The 18,775-nt window shown below is 36.1% G+C and overlaps 1 protein-coding gene across 1 annotated transcript; it reads left to right on the top strand.

Moving 5' to 3' along the window:
• Nucleotides 1-16,661: 16,661 nt before the first annotated feature.
• LOC141536825 (uncharacterized) lies at nucleotides 16,662-18,034 on the top strand. Its single transcript, XM_074257577.1, has 2 exons — nucleotides 16,662-16,733; nucleotides 16,801-18,034. Exon 2 carries the CDS (start codon nucleotides 16,874-16,876, stop codon nucleotides 18,029-18,031), a length of 1,158 nt encoding a protein of 385 aa, XP_074113678.1. The 5' UTR covers nucleotides 16,662-16,733; nucleotides 16,801-16,873; the 3' UTR covers nucleotides 18,032-18,034.
• Nucleotides 18,035-18,775: the final 741 nt, after the last annotated feature.

Genomic DNA, 18,775 nt, shown 5'->3' with positions numbered 1-18,775 from the left:
AAAGTAGAAAAATTTATCATCAACATGGTATTGTAAGTGTTCAATAGAAAATAATTGTTGTTGATAATTTTTATCATTGAAAGTAAAATTATATAGTTCCTGAAACAAATAATAATAGTTATAATTATTACTAATGCTACAGAAATTAATCATTAATCACGAATGACATATTATGAATTCGCTATCATTTTTAGCGAATTATAAATTATTGTCATGAAAAAAATAAATTTTACCTGCAACATAAATTATCAACATATAAGCAATGTGTAATGTATCATACTTAAATATAAAGAGTAAAGTACTTGTTTATTGTTTATGTAAACAGGTTACATTTACAACTGTATTCTAAATAAATATTTATGTAAAAATCACTTTCAATTGAGTCTAACTTTTTGTATTACATTATTTAAACTAAGCTTGATAAAGAGAAAAGATAACTTTTAGAAACTGTATTTTAAAAGCAACCATTTAATATCATAAAAATTTCACGTAGAATTTCAAAAAAATTTGGAAAGTCCAAAAGTGCATGACTTAAGTCACAATTTAAGATTATAATTATAATTATAATGCTCATTTAATTATGAAATAATAATAAAATAAAGTGAATGTGAAAAAAATCATTAAACAGCTGAAATAGAATGGTAATGTGCACGCGCTTCTAGTGGGATAAATGTGCTCAATATGTACATATAGATATACAATCCTTTGGCTTTTTATAAATTTTATTTATTGCAAATAAACGACTAGGTTATCTACCTATTCCCATTCAATGGCCTACAATTATTTCAAAGAATGTTTCAAAAAAAAATTTAGACTCAATCAATGGATTATTTTTTCGCAAGTTACCGTGTTTTCAGCGTTTCATATATGACGAACAGGAAAATTTTTTTAATTTTTGATGAGGCTTGCGCCTTTTTGAGCATAAAAAGATTATTTCTTATCTAACATACGATTCGATGTAAAGTTATGAAGTTATGTTGAAGAAACACTTTTTTGGAATTTTTTAGAATCAAATATCTTACGAATGAATTGATCGATTTCGACGATATTGACGACGTTTAATGCAGTTTTTGGGGCATTAATAGTTATTTTATTGCATCAAAAATGAAGTTATTTAGAAAAATAATTTTTTCAAAATTTTTCGTCCACCATATCTCACGAACGAATGAATTGATTTTGAATTTTCAAACGGCATTCAACGACTTTTTTTAGGTTAAGAGCTGATTAAGTTATGGAATTAATTTACTCAGTTTCTCAAAAGTTATTTCGAAAAGATATCATTTTAGCAATTTTTTTTTCGTTTTTTTTTTTTTTTAATTTCTTGAAATCTATTGCACTGCATCGGTATAAATCTACGAGGAAGTCTGTTTCGTTGAACCCTATCGAATGACGCCAATTTCGTTCAAATCGGTTGAGCCGTTTAAAAGTTTTGAGAGGCTTACAAACTCCTCCACACACACAGACAAACATACAACCGTCATCATAGGAATAGTCAGAATAGCTTTCTTAGAACCTCAAAACGTGAAGACCTGATAAGAACTTGATTTTTGAGAATCAGGTTAAAACCAATAACTTCCCGATTTTTGATAATCATTGATTTTCTTAGCAAGAAGTCAAAAATGTACTGTTTTTGAACAAGACACACATATTTGGTCGACGAATTATTTAAAAAGTTGACAAAAATTTTTGGAAGCTTTGTTATTTTCTATACAAAACAGAAAAGTTTCAAATACGTTTAAGAATATGTTGAAAAAAGTTTGGAAAATCCAAATGAGCATGCCTTAAGCGCTCATGTCATACACAAATTATTTAGATTGACTGTTATTTCGTTTGAGACTTTACAGAGTTACGGTTTCATTCTTTATTATTCGTTTTTTTGTTTGAATTTTCCCGCGAGTGGTGTTATTTTCTCCGTAGGTCGAGCTACAAAAAAATATTAACAGATAATAAAACAGTTAGTAATTATACTATCACGTATGATTAGTTTCTGCTTGTTTATAGTTATTCCAATCCTATTTATGAAAAATAATATATATGGCTGCCGAAATCGCAGAAAAAGTCACCGAACTGACAGTCGAAAAAAATTAATTGTATTAAAACGAAATTATTTTGACACGCAATTTTTACAACCGTTTTGGCAAATTTCCTAAGGAATACAACAAAAAAAAATTAAATCTTGAAAATGATTTTTGACAAAGTTGTGGTGTTATCAAGCCCAGTGGTCCTGTGAATATCACGCTCTTATTCATTTAATTCGTCAGAAAAACGAATTTTTCTTGAGAAATCTTATTGAATCAATAAGAAAATCTTTTTAACGTGTTCTGTAGTTATCATTGTTTATCTCAATATGCTCTTCATACATAAGTCTTGTCGCTTAAATGATGAAAATCACGTTTTAATCGAAATCACGATTTTTAGGCGAGAGTAGAGCATACCTGCGCGCTTCGCACGTAAGGCATGCAATAAAATTTCGGTTTTTTGAAAGATTATATTTTTTTAGTACTTTAAATAAGGAAATTGATTCTTAAATGAAAAATATATAGTTCTTGAAAGAAAAAATTATTATTAGCTTTGGAGAATCATTCTTGGCTGAGAAATTCGATTCTATTAATTGAAGATAATATATTTTTGGATTAAGAAATAATATTTATCAACCGAAGATATTGGTCTCTTGCGTCGAGATCGCAAAATTCAAAACAAGAAATTCTTGAAGCTTAACAACCGATTGTCTTCACCATAAATTGGGTGAAAAATTACCTCTCTTTGATTCAAATCAATTATTTCGGAATTCACTTAATCAATTAATTATTGACAACTTACCATATCATACCTAATATCCATGAAACAAGGCCAAAGGACCAAAAGCAAAACCTTTGGACAAGCAATAAAGAACAAAGTTTAAGCTGCAGCCATGCAAGTATATAAATGTATACCCAAGTGGTACAACCACATTCCGTGGTGCAGACTAAGACGATGTAATGGTGAGTAGAGCCAGTCGGATGACCACGGGGACCAGGATAAGGACGTAGCAACATGTTTACAGGGACCGCGAAGTAATACGAAGGAACCTGCGGAAGTGAAAGAGTGGAGGGGAAATATGTTTACAGGTGTAAGGAGTGTTGGTCCTAATCCGCCATTTTAACTATATATACATCCATACATATATAAACAGAAGACATGAGGGAGGAGTAAGCATTAGATGTCAGAAACAAGTAGAAGAGAGAAGGAAGGTTTGAAAAGAATAAACTAAAATAAAAAATACGATGGGAATGTTAAGAAAACAATTCTTCTCCGCATACAACTTTTTAACGAAATTGCGCTTCGTTACATTGTATGAGTTATCCCACGGCATAAGAATAAATTATTGTTACTTATATCTTATAGTGTCCTCTTTATTTCAAAAAATAAACTTTCGTCTTACATTAATAAATCAGGGACATTATATCTAATATTTGATATATTATTCTGAATATGTGTTACTTATTTTAAAAATTTTTATTTATTTCTAAAAGCGTATAGTACTTTCATTATCTCCATCAATATCGATAATAGACAATACGGAAACAGCATACGTTATCTTATCCTGCATGGGTTTAACATTAAACGGCGTTAATAAAATAAAAATAAAAAATAATACTAACACTAGTAATATAAGTCAGTAAATTACGGCACTCAACATGACATTTATTAATATATACGAAGAAGTAGTATTTGTTTTTCCCTTTTTATATTTCATTTATTATTTTTTCGATGTTATATCTTGCAAGCAGACAGTGACCTTGACTTTAATATTTTATACAATTATACACCGTCACTTTTTTTATCATTAATTAATCCGATCTAACGGTGATATCTACACATTTTGAATTACTTTCATTTAAAACGAAGGTCAGTTTTCAAATTAAACTCAGCGGAAATTGGATTTTTGAAATATTCTTTCATTTGAAGTCTATCTTTAGGCGCATTGAAAACGCTGATTAATTTTTATCCGCATAATTTGTTATTGAATTGTTTCTTTTTTTTTTTTTTTTTTTTTCCTATAAATTGTTATTGAATCATAGGGTAAGTATACCAGTAGTTGACCGATTAAGGATTTTTGACATTTCAATTGATCGTAATTTAATTATTATATGTTAAAAAAAAATAATTCAAAGTTAATTTAAAAACTTTAAATAGTTAAGTTTTTGATAGGTGATGTTATTTATTTGAATTATTAATAAAATTACATATAAATTCACATGTAAATGCAGGTAAGATAAAAACACCAGTAGTTGACCGGCTTGTTCCAGTAATTGACCGCGGAATGTTCCAGTAGTTGACCGATTGTCAAACATTGGTTATTTTTTAAACTTTAATTAGTTTTTTATGTTTAATGTATAATGTTTTTATACTTATTTATTTATTTAAATTATATTTATATTATTAGTAAACAAAATTTGTTTAGTTTAAAAAAAAACTAATAATAGTAAAAACGTAACAGATTAGTAAATTAATTTAAACTTAGATTCAATAATGACAAGGGCAAAACATTTCGTTGAGTTACATGCATGCAATTATTATTAAAAATAATGGGTATTGTGTAAAATAAAACATTAATTACTGTAAATTTATGTCTATTATTTCTAATGTCAATAAAAAAATTCATATTTAAACTTGTTACACTGATAGAAAGATTTGTTTATATTTAATAAGCTTTATTAACTCTTAATAAATGATTTGTTAACATCATAGGGTTTATTAATAAATATTAATTAATAATTAATGTATATTTGTTAACTGTTAACAAATATTTATGTAAAATCAAAAGCAAAAATAGCAATTTTCTTTTGACACTCGGTCATCTATTCGATCATGCGATTTTTCTAAATACTACCCGACTAGAAAAAAAGTTAGGCTGAACCAGATAATAAATCTGGACCGGATCAGGATAGAATAAGGCTTGCCAAATCCGGTAAGCCCTATCAGGACCAGGTGTGGACTTGATGAGGCTAGCCTGATGTAAAATATAATCAGGTATTGTAAAGTATACTGCATCAGGACTAAATACAGTTATCATAGTATAAAAAATTATTAAGTATGACATGTTTCACATCATGATTGTCATACTTATACCATAAGTTAGGTTGTATTTGTATCAGATCAAATTAATAAGAGTCATTTATCTATATTCAATGATAACTTAATTCAATTCAAAATATTTTTCATAAAAAATTTTAATGAGTTCAATCGTTCGATATTGATCTTGTAGATTTCATACAGCCAAGTAAATAATAATAGTAATAATAATAACAACAACAACAACAACAACAACAACAACAACAACAACAACAACAACAACAACAACAATAATAATAATAATAATAATAATAATAATAATAATAATAATAATAATTATTATTATTATTATTATTATTATTATTGATGAAGATCATCTACAAGCAGCCCTCAACATCGTAGCAGAGTACACACGAGATGTCGGAATGTCTTTTGGGTTGGACAAGTGTGCGGTCGTACATCTGGCGAGGGGTAAGTGCTCTGATACTGGTGATGATGTCGAGTTAGTAGATGGGAGTGTCTTAAGACAATTAGACGCCGGGGAGTTGTATAGATATCTAGGAATGGAAGAGCACCGCATGCATGCGGTCTCTGAAGTCCGAACAACTCTCCAGAGCGAGTATGTTAGGAGACTCCGGAAAATTTGGTCCTCCGAACTTTCCGGCAAAAACAAAGTCTCAGCTACTAACATGCTCGCTGTCCCAGTCTTACTATACTCTGTCGGTGTCCTGAAATGGACCCGAAAGGATTTACGAGATCTCGACATCAAAACCCGTAAGATCATTAATATGAATCGGAGCATGCACCCCAATTCATCAGTCGCCAGATTATACCTCTCCCGGTCCATCGGTGGGAGAGGTTTGCAGAGTTTGGAGCGGCTTCACGACCGTTTGGTCCTGGGTTTAACTCACGAAGTTGTCAATTTCACTGCAGACGAGGATGACTTTCTTATGCAAATTGTACATAAACATGAAAATGCGCATAAGGGGTCATTCTTGTATAAGGCAGCAATATATGCGGCAAGAACCCTTGGTCTTGGAGAAATAAACGCTCTTATGGAACTCCGAAAGGAGGAATTTAAGAGCGTCATCAGGAACGCCGAGGAAAAACTACTCCTTGGCGAACTGATGGACAAGTCCATGCACAGCGTGTTCTTTAAACACGTGCGTGATCATGGCTTGTCCACCCAGTTGACGTTTTCCTTCTTAAAGTCAGCTGGCCTGATGTCCGAGACTGAAGGGTTCATATTTGCCTGCCAAGATGGTGTCATTAACACTCTTGAGTACCGTAGCAAGGTGCTCCAGGTGCAGCTACCGGACACTTCCTGTAGGAGGTGTAGACAACATCCGGAGATGCTTATGCACCTTTTGTCGGCATGTCCAGTGCTGGCGAGAGGTGTATATATCCAGCGTCACAATGCTGCCCTGAGAGTACTGTACTACTATCTTCGTCATTGCTACGGTATTGACGTGACACCAGTGCTGCCTTATCTGCCAGGAGATATTCCCCAGGTTGTTGAGAATGACAGTTGCAAAATTTATTGGAACATGCCATTTGCAACAACCCAGCGGATAGATCACAACAAACCTGATATTGTGCTCTTCGACAAGGCTACTCGTGACATTTATGTCATTGAGTTCTCGGCCCCGGCTGAATACAACATCTCAGCCAAAGAAGAGCACAAAAGACAAATATATCAGGATCTCCTGTTGGAAATTGGCAAACTTTACCCAGGTTACCGTGTCAAGCTTGTCGCCCTGATTGTTGGCGTCCTAGGAGGGATGAAACAGTCTTTTGTATCCTCACTTGCCAAAGTTCCAGCTTGCTCATCAAAAGCTGAGTTCTTGGCAGTTAGGATGCAGAAGGCTGTTATACTTGGTTCTCTCCGTCTCTTAAAGGAAATGACTTTGGCCTGCTGTGATCACTAACCGCCTTGTTGAGCGGAGTGGTCCAGCTGTAACGGATGGAGCTCAGGCTGGGCCCTCGGAGAATCGGACTCCGGGGATAACCCCCCTGAGCATTTAATAACAAAATAATAATAATAATAATAATAATAATAATAATAGCGGTGCTTGTTACGTGGCCTCCTAGTGGCGCACCGCGGGAAACGCAGACCGCAACATCTGGTCTGTAGGCTAACAACGTAACCGGAGCAACGGGCCAACTACCCGTTGCACCGTAATATCTGAGTTCCAAAACAGTATAATCTCAGAAGTGCTCCCCACAACCGGTCCTCTTCGGATGAGGACCAGTCATCAGGTGGGAGGAGCACACCGGACCCGATGACTTATGACGACCCCGGCGCTTATAGGATTAAGTTTAAGTGGACGGAGGAGCTTCGCGCCGATCTCTTGGTGTGCTGGCAGAACAGCGAGCCGGAGGTATCAGGGTATATGGCCCGGATGCACACACTTTGGTGTGGCATGCATCCGGAGCACAGACATTTTACGCCCAAACATCTGCGTAATTACGCCTCATACCTTCGGCATAATCGACGATCGCTGCTGCCAAATAGAAGGCAGTCTAATCGGCCTTCATTTCCAGCACCGCTACACCAAGAACGGCACCGTTTCTCCGAGGACAACGACAACCTCTTTACAGGTCGACAAGTGAGCATCTCCAAAAGATGACTCACTCAAAACAACAGCTCGACACGGTGAACGAAGATCTCCCCACACAGCTTCAAGAGGACTCCACTCTGCTCACTGTCAACCAAGTTGTCTACGGTGCCGCGGCTTCGCTTCTGCCGATAGAGAGAAGACATTCTCTCTCCTTCGAGGCGAAGTTGAAGCTGCGCATCGCTCAACTTGGACACAAAATTGACATTTCGGAAACAAGTCTCCCGCATTCAGTGTGTGATAGAGTATGTTAGTACTCAAAGACCGTACACGCCAAAGTTCGTCGCCTGGCGGCAGAACTTCGAAGGCGACATCACACACTGAACAAGAGTACTCTTCTTGTCATCAAAGAAGAGTCTCTTAACAGGTTGCGGGCTCTGGTGGCATCCAAAAGTCACTAGAGAAAAGGCTGAAGCGGTTGATCGACAACTCTTTGTTTCGATCCAACCCTTCACGCTTTCTGTCACCTAAGACCGCTGTTCCCGAGAATTATCCATCATCTGAGCGAGTGGAAGCCTTTTGGAGTGAATTGTACGGAGATCAACCAAACGTCAACCCGGATACTCCAGCTCTGCACGACTTCGAGGCATTCTGTCGAGAACACCGACGGCAGGATATCGCCGAAGAGAGCCCTGCAGTCAGTGTGCAAGAGGTTCGTAAAGCCCTGAATGGCAGCAAGAACTGGGCTGCCCCGGGTCCAGATGGCATAAACATCTTCTGGTGGAAGAAATTTTCTTCTACACATGCTCATCTGGCCCGGATTTTTACATCATACATTCAGGGCGACGAACCAATTCCAGACTGGCTGGTAGAAGGGCGAACCGTACTCATCCCTAAAAAGGGTGACTTGTCCGACCCAAAGAACTACAGGCCTATCACTTGCTTGAATGCGGTTTACAAGATTTTTACAAAAATCTTAAATAACCGTATCTTGCAGGAGATAGAGCCTGTGTGGCAACAGATATACGAACAACGTGGCAGTAAACAGGGCGTGTCAGGTTGCAAGATCAACTTGTTGGTAGATAGATGCGTCATTCAAGACGCAATCTACTACCAACGCAACCTGTCTATGGCCTGGATTGACTACCGTAAGGCATTTGACTCAACTTCACATGAGTTGATTCTCTATCTGCTCAAATGCCTCGGAATCAATCGCCAAACAGTGGGATGCATACAACGTACGATGCAGCTCTGGCGAACGCGTTTTCACATAGGAAGTGGAAATGCATTGCACGTAACCGGAACTGTTCAGTACAAGAGAGGCGTCTTTCAGGAAGATTCTCTGAGCCCTCTGTTGTTTTGCATCTCACTGCTGCCAATATCTGTTGCCCTCCGACAAACTCGTGGGTACTCTGCGGGGCTACCGAGTGATCGAGTATACTCGATCACTCACCAACTGTTTATGGATGATCTAAAGATATACAGTGCCAACAAAGATCATCTACAAACGGCCATCAACATCGTAGCAGAGTACACACGAGATGTCGGAATGTCTTTTGGGTTGGACAAGTGTGCGGTCGTACACCTGGCGAAGGGTAAGTGCTCTGATACGGGTGGAGATGTCGAATTAGTGGATGGGAGCGTCTTAAGAGAATTAGACGCCGGAGAGTTGTACAGATATCTAGGGATTGAAGAGCGGCAAATGCATGCCGTCTCTGAAGTCCGAACAACTCTTCGCAGTGAGTATGTTAGGAGACTCCGGAAGATCTGGTCATCAGAACTTTCCGGCAAGAACAAAGTCTCAGCTACTAACATGCTCGCTGTCCCGGTCCTACTTTACTCTTTTGGGATCCTGAAATGGCCTCGAAATGAGTTGAAAGATCTCGACATCAAAACCCGTAAAGTCATCAATATGAATCAGAGCATGCACCCTAACTCATCAGTCGCCAGGATGTACCTCTCCCGGAACATCGGAGGGAGAGGATTGCAGAGCTTGGAGCGGCTTCACGATCGTTTGGTTCTGGGTTTAACATACGAGGTTGCCAATTTCACAGCAGACGAGGACGACTTCCTGATGCAATTTGTTCATAGTCATGAAAATGCGCGGAAGGGGTCGTTCTTGTATAAGGCAGCAATCTACGCGGCAAATACCTTAGGTCTCGGAGAAATAAACGCTCTCATTGAACTCCCGAAAAAGGAGTTCAAGAGCGTCGTCAGGATAGCCGAGGAAAAAAACTCCTCGGTGAACACATGGACAAGTCCATGCACAGCGTGTATTTCAAACACGTCCGTGACCATGGCTTGTCCACCCAGCTGACATTCTCCTTCTTGAAGTCAGCTGGCCTGATGTCCGAGACCGAAGGGTTTATATTTGCCTGCCAAGATGGTGTTATCAACACTCTCGAATACCGTAGCAAGGTGCTCCAGGCGCAGCTTCCGGACACGTCCTGTCGGACGTGTAAACAACATCCGGAGACGCTGATGCATCTTTTGTCGGCATGTCCTGTGCTGGCAAGAGGTGCCTACATACAGCGTCACAATGCTGCCTTGCGAGTACTCTATTATCATCTCAGATATAGCTGCGGTATCGATGAGACACCAGTGCTGCCTTATCTGCCAGGAGATATTCCGCAGGTTGTTGAGAATGACAGTTCCAAAATTTATTGGAACATACCATTCGCAACAACCCGGCGGATTGACCACAACAAACCTGATATTGTGCTCTTTGACAAGGCTACTCGTGACATTTATGTCATTGAGTTTTCGGCCCCAGCCGAATACAATATCTCGGCCAAAGAAGAGCACAAACACCAGATATATCAGGATCTCCTGTTTGAAATTGGCAAACTGTACCCAGGTTACCGTGTCAAGCTCGTCGTTTTGGTTGTCGGCGTCCTTGGAGGGATGAAACAGTCTTTTGTGTCTTCACTTGCGAAGATACCGGCTTGCAGTTCAGCAGCCGTGTCTCTAGCAGTGCGGATGCAAAAGGCTGTCATTTTGGGATCCCTGCGTCTACTTAGGCAAATGAATTTGGCCTGCTGCACTCACTAACCGCCTTGTTGTGTGGAGTGGTGCAGCAGTAATGGATGGCGCTCAGGCTGGGCCCTCGGAGAGTCGGACTCCGGGGAAAACCCCCCTGAGCAATTAATAACAAATAATAATAATAATAATAATAATAATAATAAATTCAATTTTTAATAAATAAACTTTTTTAAAGTTACATTGATATAAACTTAGGATTACATATCATGTTCATAAATTTGAAAAATATATAAAAAAATTTAATTATAATGACATAATCTAATAATAAAGTATGCTATTACACTAAATGTCAAAGTCAACATAATGCAATGTGTAAGTATGTCATGTTTAAGTATGACATGTTTCACATCATGAGTCACAGAAATTTCAAAATAATGAAGAAATTATTCCTGATAACAAGTTGCATCAAGCATTATCTTCAGTATAGAATAATGCTAAAGATTGGGATGGTCACAGAGTTTCAAGAATAAAAAAACAAGCATCTAATGAAGATAAATAAAAAACATCGTTATTATCCTATTCATTTTTGTTTAATCATTTTTTTTGTTGTGAAAAATATTCTACCAAAAAAATTAATAAGAATTAATTAGTTGGTTAAAAATATTTAATAAACATATTTAATATATAATTAATAATATTTATTTAATAATAACATAATAGTGTAATGATAAATATAATAATATATGAAATAACACATTTATAATATCAATTGATAAATTTGTTTTATCAAACAATTTTCTCGAAACCAAACACTCGTGTTTCTTAAAGGGACCGGACCAGGCATACCCGATTTGAATTAGCCAAGGTATATAACGCAGATGATTGATTTGGATCCGATTAGGAAAATCTCATCCAGATTCGATTAGGAATTTCGAATCGGGTCCTGATAAAATTTTCCTGATCGGGTCCAGATAAGGTTTTCCTGATCAGGTCCAGGCAAATCATCTGCGTTACATTCCTTATCTGGTCTAAATCGGGCATGCCCGGTCCGGTCCTTCTAAGGATCACGAAAAAATTTCTAGTCGGATAGTAGTTGATCGCATGCACATTTTTAAGTTTGTAACCTCTATCAAATAAAAATATAAATTTGTTTACGTGATAATTTAATGTTTATATGAATGTTGTTATTTAAAATAACTAATAATTATTAAATTATTAGTAATAAAGAAGTATTTATGCTTAATGTTTTATTGTGCCAGTATTTGACCGGTTGTTGAATTGGTATTTATTTGATTATTTTTGTAAAATCTTATTAGAAGATTTATTAAGAAACTATTAAAGACTACTTCAGAATTTAATTTGACAAGATTAACCTAATAGGAACTTTTTTGTTAATTAAAGTATGTAGTCACCTCTCGGATACTCTACTATAATAATTGACCGATTTTAGTCAGATCATGCGGTAAAAAATTTTCATGAATTATTTTCGATGTTTTAAAAATTAAATAATATTCGGAATACCTATTTATTATAATGGTTGTAAGTTCAACAATAGTTCAAAATAAATTTCAAGGTCATAAAAAATGCAGTTAATAATAATTTTTGGACTTTCTTATGAAAGCAGTCAACTACTGGTGCCCGGTCAACTACGGGAACATTTACCTTAGATGCAATTTCTGAAGGAAAAAATTAATAAAACGCTTGACCCTATAGGCCTTCCCCTCAACATCCCGCTAATTTCATACTTATAAGCGCTTAAAATTGCACTAATGACGTTTTTGAGCTCTTCTATTTCAGAAGAGTTCGCTGTTCGATGTTTTTGCGCTCTTCGAGCTCAAAAGTCTGATAAAAGTTTAATAAAACATTATTAATATTTAAATTTGCAAACTGTAATTACTTTTGAATGAATAAACTGATTTTCACGTGATTGGCAACATTTGACACAGTTTTTCGAATCATATGATTTACTTTTAAACACAATTTGATTAGACTGAAAGTTTTTGAGAAATCTGAAAAATTCACGTTTTCTGAATTTTGTCGGTAACGATAACTCACGAACGAATCTATCAATTTTGACCAGCCCAGCCGTGATAGACGTGGTTTTCTTATGTTAAGAGCTGATTCGTTTTTGGAATCGATCGATAAAGCTGTTGAAAAGTTATTAAAAACAAACCACATTTAAAAAAAATTTTTACTTGTAATTTTTTTGAGATTTCTTAAAATCTACCGGTCTAAGTCGGTCTAATATCATATCAAAAATTTAAGTTTAGTCAAGCCCTTTCGAATGGCGCCAACCGTGTTTTAATCGTTCAAATCGATAAAAAATTATCAGGAATTTACACACACATATGCCATCGTAAAAATCGTTAAAAAAGATTCCTAGGACTTCAAACCTGCGAGATCTAGTGAAAACTCGATATATTCGAAAATTTTCAATTTTCTTAGCGGGAAGTTAAAAATCCAAGTTTACGTGAATTTTAAATAGAAATTCTTTTCACACTTTAAGAAAATACTTAGAATTAACATTAACGACTTAAATTATCAGGGAAAAATTGTTACAAATTTTGTTAAAAATTTTGTGTTGGAAATGAAATAATCATAAAAAACACCCCAAAGCTTAGTTGAATTTGTAAAATTGTTGAATCCAGGATTTTATTTCGTCATCCAAGAGGTAGATATTCTTGATTCGCAGATTAGGTTGTTGAATTAATTCAAACTGATTATCTCAAAACAGGGGTAAAATTAAAAAAAAATATGTTTCTGGAATCAACTAGTTTTTTTTTTTTCATATTCCAGTAGTGAAGCTGGGGGGGGGTGATATCAACATTACAGGAATCTGTTTTACCGACAGATGGTTCGTGTCCGTGCTAAGTACCATTTGTCGATATATGTGACCTGTTTTACCGACAGTTTGAGGATATGGTCGAGGTTTTGCAGGTGGCGCTGGTGGTGAATTCCGCCGCCATCTTACTGTCCGCCATTTCCCCGCCATTTTTAAAATTTATCCGCCATTTTGAATTGTGAATCCGTCATTTGAATCCGCCATTTTGAATCCGTCATCTGGTGGCTGCTATCAGCCATTTGAATCCGCCATCTGGTGGCTGCTATCCGCCATTTTGAATCAGATTTCCGCCATCTGGTGGCTGCTATCTGAAATCCGCCATTCTGAATCCGCCATTTTGAATTTGCTATCTGAAATCCGCCATCTGGTGACCGCTATCCGCCATTTTGAATTGTGAATTCACCATTTTGTTAAAAAATGCACCTGTGATCTAACCATCAACTATAGTTGCTTAGATCACAGGTGATTCCGAAAAGATTAATATATTCAAACTGCATGTATGACGAGTACATGCGAGAAGATACACCATCTGGTGAGGTTTTTGTCAACCTTAGGTTTAAGCCTGTTCAAGGTCATACGCAGTTTTCTTTGTTCTCCTGCGTAGTAGATGACGTCATCAGACAGGTTTAGACTTGTTTTGTGAAAGGGGTGGGGGAAATTTCCACGAACCAGATGACTCATTCTGTTCTAGAATTTTCTAACTGCACAGTAGATGACTCATTCTGTTCTAGAATTTTCTTACTGCGCAGTAGATGACGTCATCAAACCGGTTTCGAGGTAGAGGAGTGGGGGTAACTACGCAGTATTTTCTGCCTATATAAGCAGCTCGCTGAGAGCGTACTTCATAAAAAACGAAGTACATCTCTCATGATTAAACAGTATTCAGTGTTATATAAAATATAGTGAAGTTTAGTGTTGTGAAGTACGCGAGTATAGTCCAGTGTGCAAAAACTATTGTGTGCATAAACTGTAGTCCAGTGTACCAAAAACTATCGTGTAAATTCAGTGTGTGTATAAACTATTGTGAACATAACCTATAAACAGTGTATATAACCTACAAACAGTGTATATAACCTATAAAAGTGTACATAACCTATAAACAGTGTATATAACCTTCAATATTGTGTAAACAGACAGTAGTGAAGTGTGCGTCTTCCCAAGATGGCTCAACCTAACCTCATTGAGGCTCTCAAAAACTTGGTGGACACTATTGCTGTCTCATATGATGATCTGTTAGGAGAGCAGCTCACTGATAATCATCGTCAAAGGTGTTTAAGGGTGTGCAATGAAACTATCCAGTACTTCAACACTATATTACTCGATCCTGGAACATCAATTCAAGTGAGACGAAGTGTTCAAGCACACATCAACCAACTCAACTGGTTTGCCGATCAGTTCTCCAGACTCGGTAACCTAGTTGTTGGTGGAGATCTTAACCAAGGAGTCAAATGGCGGGACTTGGAAAACGCTTTCGCTGGTAACATCCACACTGGATGTATTATCAACCAGCATCACAAAGATCCAGCATCATTTCTCCAGGCCTCACGGGACATCGTCATCAACAAGGTGCAGAGTGTCTTGAGAGATCTGGCAGGGTTGAAAGTGAATGTTGAACTCTTTTGCACATTCCGGAAACATCAACAAGACATAGAAGAACGAAAATCTTTTGTCACCAAAAGTCGCGAGATTCTCCCTGCCACATCTCTTCAGGATTGGTTTAGTCAACATGTCTACGACAAATTACTACAAAGAATCGAAGATTTTGAACATGAGGGTTCTGGATGGAGTCTGCTTGGACCGAACAGCTTGATGGTGACTATGTCAAGATTCGCACCAACCCAAGTTGGAAACTCCACCTTCGTTAGATTGCCAAAGGATATTGTCAAGAAGAATGCGTCAATGCTGCGTTACATCCACCTGTTCTCAATCCAGAACTACCTGAAGAATATCAACACTTTAGCATCAGATTGAACTATGAAGGTATAGAATTTCCAATTAAACTTAATGACATTCCGAAATTTGAAAAAATGAATAATCTTAGCATTAACGTATACAGTATAGAGTCGGAATTTACGAGTAAAAAGTCTGAGAGAAGTCTTATTATTCCATTATATTTAAGTAACTCTGAATCAAAAATACCTGCAATTCATTTATTGATGATTAAAAAAAGTGTAAATTATACAGATAATTTAGATCATATTGAGTCAGTCTATCACTTTGCATGGATACATAATCTTTCCGGATTAATTACTAAACAAATAACTAAAGGTAAACATAAATTGTACTTTTGCGATCGTTGCTTGAATCATTTTAAGCATCAAAAAAGTTATAAAGAACATATATCTGATTGTTTCAAATCTAACAAAGTCCGCATGGACTTTCCGAACGAAAAAAACCGAGTTTTGAAATTCAAAGATTTCAAATCTAAAGATCCTGTACCGTTTGTAGTCTATGCAGATCTTGAATGCATACTCGAACCCCAGGGAGATGATGTCAAAAAAGTTCACAAGCATGTTCCACACAGTATTGCTTACTATGTACATTGTAGCTATGACAATACATTGTCTAAATTTGAATTGAACCGTTCTCCAGATTGTATCAACTGGTTTGTTAAACAATTAGAATCATTAGCTATTGACTTTGAAAAAATTTTAAAGAATCCCATCAAAATGAAACCTCTTACCAAAGAACAACAAGATAGGCATAATCAGGCAACTGTTTGTCATATCTGTGAAAAACCTATAACATCTCCTAATGATAAAGTTTATGATCATTGTCACTTCACCGGGAACTATAGAAACGCTGCTCATAAATCATGTAACGTTAATTATCAGAAATCTACCATTATCCCCATTGTCTTTCATAATTTATCCGGCTATGACTCACACTTTATAATTAAATCCTTAGCTACAGTATTTGAAGGTGAAATTTCATTACTACCGATCAATAAAGAGCGTTACATTTCTTTTACAAAATCAGTTAAAAATACTTCAGTCTCTTTAAGATTTATTGATTCATTTAGATTCATGGCTTCCAGTTTAGAGAAATTAGCTTCATACCTTGATGATAGTGACAAGAAAATTACACAATTACACTACCCAGACCCTGATAAATTCAAATTAGCAACACGTAAGGGTGTATTCCCATATGAGTACATTGATAATATTGATAGACTTGATGAAAAACAGCTGCCTGATCAGGATTCATTTTTTCAAAATTAACCAACTCTACCATTTCTGATAATGATTATGCATTTGCTCAAGTAGTTTGGAATGAGTTTGATATTAGTACTCTCGGTGAATACTCAGATTTATATTTGAAAACAGATGTACTTCTTTTAGCTGACGTGTTTGAAAATTTTAGATTGAGTTGTTTCAAAACATACAATCTTGATGCCATACATTTTTATACAGCACCAGGTCTTTCAAACTCTGCAATGTTGAAGCATACTGAAGTAGAACTTGAACTGTTAACTGATCCTGAGATACTTCTTTTCATTGAAAAGGGTATTCGTGGTGGGGTATCGATGTGTGCTAATAGACATGCTGAAGCTAACAACCGGTATATGGGCAAAGATTTTGATTCAAACAACCTCGAAACATACCTGATGTACTACGATGTAAATAATTTGTATGGCGCAGCGATGAGTATGTCTTTACCCCAGGGTAAATTTGAATGGGTTGAAAATGTAGATAATGTAGATCAGTTTTTCAATGATGATGAAAGTGTAGGCTACATCCTTGAAGTAGACCTACACTATCCTGAGAAATTACATGATCTACACAAAGATTTGCCTCTCTGCCCTGAACATTTTATACCACCTGGCAGCAAACAACAAAAATTAACAACAACTCTGTATGATAAGACTAATTATGTAATACATTATAAGAATTTGAAACAATGTTTAGATTTAGGCTTAGAACTTAAGAAAATACACAGAGTCTTGAAATTTGAACAATCAGACTGGCTCAAATCATACATTGATAAAAATACTGATTGTCGAAAAATAGCGAAAAATGATTTTGAGAAAAATTTTTACAAGTTGATGAACAACGCGGTTTTCGGAAAGACAATGGAGAATGTTCGTAAATACAAAGAAGTTTGGTTAAGAACAAAGTGGGCGGGGCGTTATCAGGTATCAGACCTGATTTGTAAGCCAACCTTCCACAGCGTAACTGTATTTGATGAGGATATAGTCATAATTGAAATGAAAAAAGCTAGAGTTGTTTTTAACAAGCCAATCTATGTAGGCTTTAGTATCTTAGACTTATCCAAGACTTTTATCTACGATTTCCATTATAATTATGTAATGAAAAATTATGAAACGACATCTAAATTATTGTATACCGATACAGATAGTCTTATTTACCAATTTAATGTACCGAACGTATACGAAGACATCAAACGTGATATCTCAAGGTTTGATACCTCTGACTACCCACCCCAAAATGTCTTCAACATGCCGTTAGCAAACAAAAAGGTCCTGGGGCTTATGAAGGATGAGAACAATGGAAAAATCATGTCCGAGTTTGTGGGTCTCAGAGCCAAGCTCTACGCCTTCGAGATTCACAATCGTGAGAAGGATCCTGAATAGGATCAAGAAACGGGCAAAGGGTATCGGAGGATCTACCTTGAAGACAATCACGTTTGATGACTTCAAACGATGTCTGTTTGAAAACGTATTATTAAGAAAAGAGCAGTACATGATAAAAAGTAAAAATCATCAAGTACACACAATAAAGCAGGAGAAACTTGCTCTCAGTTGGGGTGATGATAAACGTCAACTTATTGAGGCTAGCACTGATACCCTACCATGGGGTTACAAGGGGCCACTAGTTTTTAAGAAAAGAAAGATTGTGCAAGATAATAATAATGATAATAAGAAGCAAAAAGTTTTGTAATATTAAAAAACAATGTAAATATAGTTTTAAGGTTTGTAAATAAAAACAATATATAATTTGTGTTTTACATATTAGATTTATTTATCCAACTATTATGCTTAGTATCAAATCCTAGCCATTTAACATAGTATTTATTTCCACGTTTTCTAATTACTTTTTCAACAAGATATACATCTGGATATTTGACTTTGCTGAGTTCTTCATTGTAAAATCCTCCTTCAATTGGTTGATCCTGATAGTCCACGAGCTTGTACGTCGTTGGATTCGTGTTCTGCACCGACTTGATTGTGAAGATTTCTGTTGTCCAGTTTGGCGTGTATCCCTTGTCAAACACATGCTTGTACTTGCTGATTCGGACTTTGTCTCCAACTTTAAACTTCTTCTGTTGTGATTTGACTTGCAGTGGTTGATATATGTTTTCCAATAGTTGTTTCTCC

Source organism: Cotesia typhae, unplaced genomic scaffold (assembly GCF_013202065.1).
Source record: "Cotesia typhae breed Kobodo isofemale line unplaced genomic scaffold, CoteBio_Ctyphae scaffold_45, whole genome shotgun sequence".
Taxonomy (NCBI): Eukaryota; Metazoa; Arthropoda; class Insecta; order Hymenoptera; family Braconidae; genus Cotesia; species Cotesia typhae.
The sequence above is the reverse complement of the archived record's forward strand: the minus strand, read 5'-3'. Positions and strand labels throughout refer to the sequence as shown.